At 61.4% G+C, this 3,922-nt stretch overlaps 1 protein-coding gene across 1 annotated transcript; it reads right to left on the bottom strand.

The window, feature by feature from the left end:
* Positions 1-1,992: 1,992 nt before the first annotated feature.
* C11H3orf80 (chromosome 11 C3orf80 homolog) lies at positions 1,993-2,710 on the bottom strand. Its single transcript, XM_086944912.1, is given in 2 exon segments — positions 1,993-2,031; positions 2,033-2,710. Coding segments are annotated over 2 exon segments (615 nt in total). The 5' UTR covers positions 2,609-2,710.
* Between the last annotated feature and the right edge of the window lie 1,212 nt (positions 2,711-3,922).

The following is a 3,922-nucleotide window of genomic DNA, read 5'->3' on the forward strand; positions in this document are numbered from 1 at the left end:
CTGGTTCTTATTTCAGTCAGTTCGGGCAGCGGAGGGGGGGGGGGGGGGGGGGGGGACAATAAACTGCAAAATGAACCCACAGAGGTGTTGAGGTGTTGTGCTTTGGAGGGGACACCAGGGGGCGCTGCAAGTCGTACATTCTGCGGAATTGCGGGGCGCTTGTCCAACCCAAAACATAAAATGCCCCTATTTTCACTGAAGTACTTAGCTTGGAATAGAAAGGCATAAACAGGGGACACTGTCCCTGGGTCTGCAGGGACTGCGCCCCCTCACTGTTCCAAGCACAGTGGGCATAAATGTAAAGGTTTGATGAAAAAGGTCGGCAACTCAGGTGGCAGTAGTACCTGCCTATGCATGGGTTATGGGCTGGGTGATGTATGGCTAACAAGGGGCACTGGAGCAGCGAAGAAATCGAGACCTTGCTACAAGGAATGGAGACGTGGCTTTCTCTTAGACATGTCCTCAGAGGTGTGTGTGATATTTTAATAGAAAACGGTTGCAAACATTTTCCAGGATCTGGACTAAAGTGCAAAAAACATACAGGTCAAAACTGGAGTATGTGGTGCTTTCATGCAAATATGATTTAAAAGGTGTATCTTCAGAGTATGTGACCCCAGTGCAGCCCATGTCATGACACCCATGCTAACTCTGCCGGCCTCGGTGATTGGTCCGCATATAATTAGTGTGTAGGGGCTGTGATTGGGGGGGGGGGGGGGTAGTTGTCATTGATGGGTGGGAGGGAGGAGACAGGAGATACTTGAGGTTGATGGTGGGTGACTGGAGGATGCCCTTTCAGTTGCGTGACGCAAACTAATGCCCCCCACCCGCAAAATGTGAAGGGGGCCCTCAGTCGTCCATATGTCACAAACATTCATTAACTTTGGGCTGAATGTGGTCCCCGAAGCGTTGGAACACTGCGCTGTAGGGGCCCGCCCTACGCCTGTGAGCATTTGTGGTTCGTTGGAAGGGGTCACGGGGCAGGTGAGGAGTTCCGGTGTGGTGGTGGTGGTGGTGGAAGGGCAAGGGACGCTGCAAGACGCAGAAACTGGGCTTTCTGTAGTCGGTGGCTAGCAGTCAGGCAAGAGGCTGGCGTGCAGGCGTAAATATTCCAGGCAGAAAAGAAGGTTAACAAATGTGCTGAAAAATCTGCACTTGTCCGTTTAGTGGACACAATCTGCACGTGGTCGTTCATTTGACAATCGTCTGATCCGAGGCCCAGACTCACAGCAGCCTCGATCCAGTTATGTGTGAAGTCCATGGAGCCACATTGAGTGGTGGGGGTATCCCTGGGAGCTTCCGGCGGCAGGTGTTGGCAGCAGGTGTGACTCTTCAAGTGCGCCCCTCCTTTTCACCAGAGGCCTCATGCACCCCCGGGTCACGTCTGTTCCACTGTGTTCACTTGGGCCCACTCACTCTCCTCTGGCCGGGGAGCACTGCTTGTGCGCTTTCCTCCTGGCACGAGACGTCGGCCACCTCCTGGACACTCGTCTCGGGCCCAGAGCCTCCTTGAGGTCCTGCTCTCCCTGGACCACAGCCACTGAACTGCTGCCCTTCTCTCTCCTCAGCAGCACGGGTCACCTTTTGTCCTCCTCTCCAGGGGTCAAGGCCAAATTCGGGTTTAGCAGCCGGCACCTGCGCCATTGAGGAGCCCCCATAGCCCTGCTTTCCTGAACACTGGTCCCAGCTTCCGCTCACAAGGTCAGTGTGTGTGTGTGGCACCTACACCACGTGTGGCTTCCAGCTCACCTGGGGCCCGGCCCCCCTCCTGCTGCTGGCTTCCAGCTCACCTGGGGCCCGGCCCCCCTCCTGCTTCTGGCTTCCAGCTCACCAGGGCCCCCTCCTGGCTTCCAGCACACCGGGGGGCCCCTCCTGCCTTCCAGCATACCTGGGGCCCCGGGCCCCCTCCTGCTCATGGCTTCCAGCTCACCAGTGCCCCGGGCCCCCTCCTGCTCCTGGCTTCCAGCACACCTAGGGCCCCTCCTGGCTTCCAGCTCACCTGGGGCCCCTCCTGGCTTCCAGCTCACCTGGGGCCCCGGGCCCCCTCCAGCTCCCGCACCGGCAGGGCCGGGATGGCGGACACGGGCAGCACGATGACCGGGCTGAGCCCGCCCATGCTCTCCTCGTAGGTTGGCAGGTACTTGACCTCCTCGTAGCTGGGCAGCTGCAGGAAGACGGGCGAGATGATGTGCAGCTCGTGCTCGGGCGGCTGCAGCAGCCGGCCGCTGTCCAGCAGCGAGTCCTGCGAGCCCTCGCGGGTGTCCGGGTTCAGGGCGGCCGGGCACTCCGGGTCGCTGCGCGCCGGCCGCTGGCTGCGCCCCCCGGGCGGCCTGCGCGGGCTGGGGCAGATGATGCGCTGCAGGAAGTATCCGATGGCGAACAGCACCAGCAGGATGAGCAGCCCGGAGAGCTTGCGCACGAACCAGCCCACGTTGTCCAGGAAAGTGTGGAAGGGCAGCTGGCAGCACTTGATCTCCGTGTACGTGGAGTTGCCAAACACGCAGCAGCCCTCCTTCTCCGCGCAGCTCAGCTCCCCGCAGCTCCAGCTGCCCCGGCACAGCCTCAGCAGGCCGCAGAGCACCAGGGTGGCCAAGGCACGGGCGGCGGGCATGGGGGCGGCACGGCCCGCGGGGGCATGTGCTCCTCCCCGGCAGAGGGGCACCAGCGGCAGCCTGGAGGTGATGGCACTACATGCAGGACCCAGCCCGTGAAGGCTTACCCCCCTGCTATGTGTCACCCCTGTGAGTTCCACTCTCTGGAGCCTGGCAACCCTGCGGCGTCCCAATGTCTCGCCCACTGATGCCTACAGCCTGGAAACTTCTGCACCCCAGCACCCGTGCAGCTTCACACCCTGCTTCGGTTTGGGCCCCCTGCTCCCTGGCACCCCTGCGGCGTCCCCACCTCTTGCAGCCTCACAACCCAGGAACCTGTCAGCCTGAGGATCAGACAGCGTCTCACCTACTGAATACCCACAGCACCCTAGAGCCTGGAAACCTCTGCACCCAGCACCCGTGCAGCTTCACACCCTGCTACATCGTGCGCCCCCCTGCTACCTGGCACCCCTCTGCACGCCCAGTTACTTTCTCACTACCCCCCTCAGTTCGAACCGCTCCCACCTTACCGCAGCCTTCTTCCTGGGCTCTTCCAGCCTCACACCCTCGTGAAAACTGCCTCTCCTACCGCCTCAATCCTTCCTTCACTCTGCCACCCCACGCATCCTTTACTCCCCTGCAGTGTGGCACCACCCGAATGAATGAATGACCAACTGATATAGCGCGAAGAAATCCCCGAAGGCGTCAAGGCGCTGCGATCCCTTGCTCTGCTGCAGCGTTCAGCTCACCCTCCTGCAGTCTGGGGGCCCCGCTGTCCCATGCTCTTCTGTAGCCTGACACCCCTGTTCCTCACACCTCCTCGAATACCATATCCCCGGCAGCTTCACTCCCAGGTCCCCACCGGCAGCCCCCACCGCTTTACCCCTTCCTGCTCAGGGGTCTTGGAAGTCATCGGCCCGCTGTGCACGAGCCCCGCCGCCCTGCCCGCCTGGTGCCCCCGCCGCAACACAGGAGTTTGTCTACTCAGTACTCGCGCTGATGAAGTCGTATGTAAATCTGTGCCCCCTGGCAGCAAGTGGCAATGCTGCGGCACTCGTCCGGTCGCACTACCCGCAGCCTGGCACCCTCTGGAGGGCACAGACCCGGCTGCTGGGCAGGTCAGGAGTTCTCCCAGTGCTGCTGCTGTCCCTTCCGAGCACCGGTCACCTCTCAGCCCCGAAGCGACCCTCACCGGCTCTGCATCCTGCCCAACCTCACAGAGCATCTGTGACAGGCAGCCCGGCCGCAGATGGCTCATGGGAAACGTGCGCGGGCTCCCAGCTGCCCTGCGCGGGCACGCAGGGGTTAATGCTCCAATCTCGACGCATCCCAGT

The sequence above is a fragment of the Lissotriton vulgaris genome, chromosome 11, assembly GCF_964263255.1.
Source record: "Lissotriton vulgaris chromosome 11, aLisVul1.2, whole genome shotgun sequence".
NCBI lineage: Eukaryota > Metazoa > Chordata > Amphibia > Caudata > Salamandridae > Lissotriton > Lissotriton vulgaris.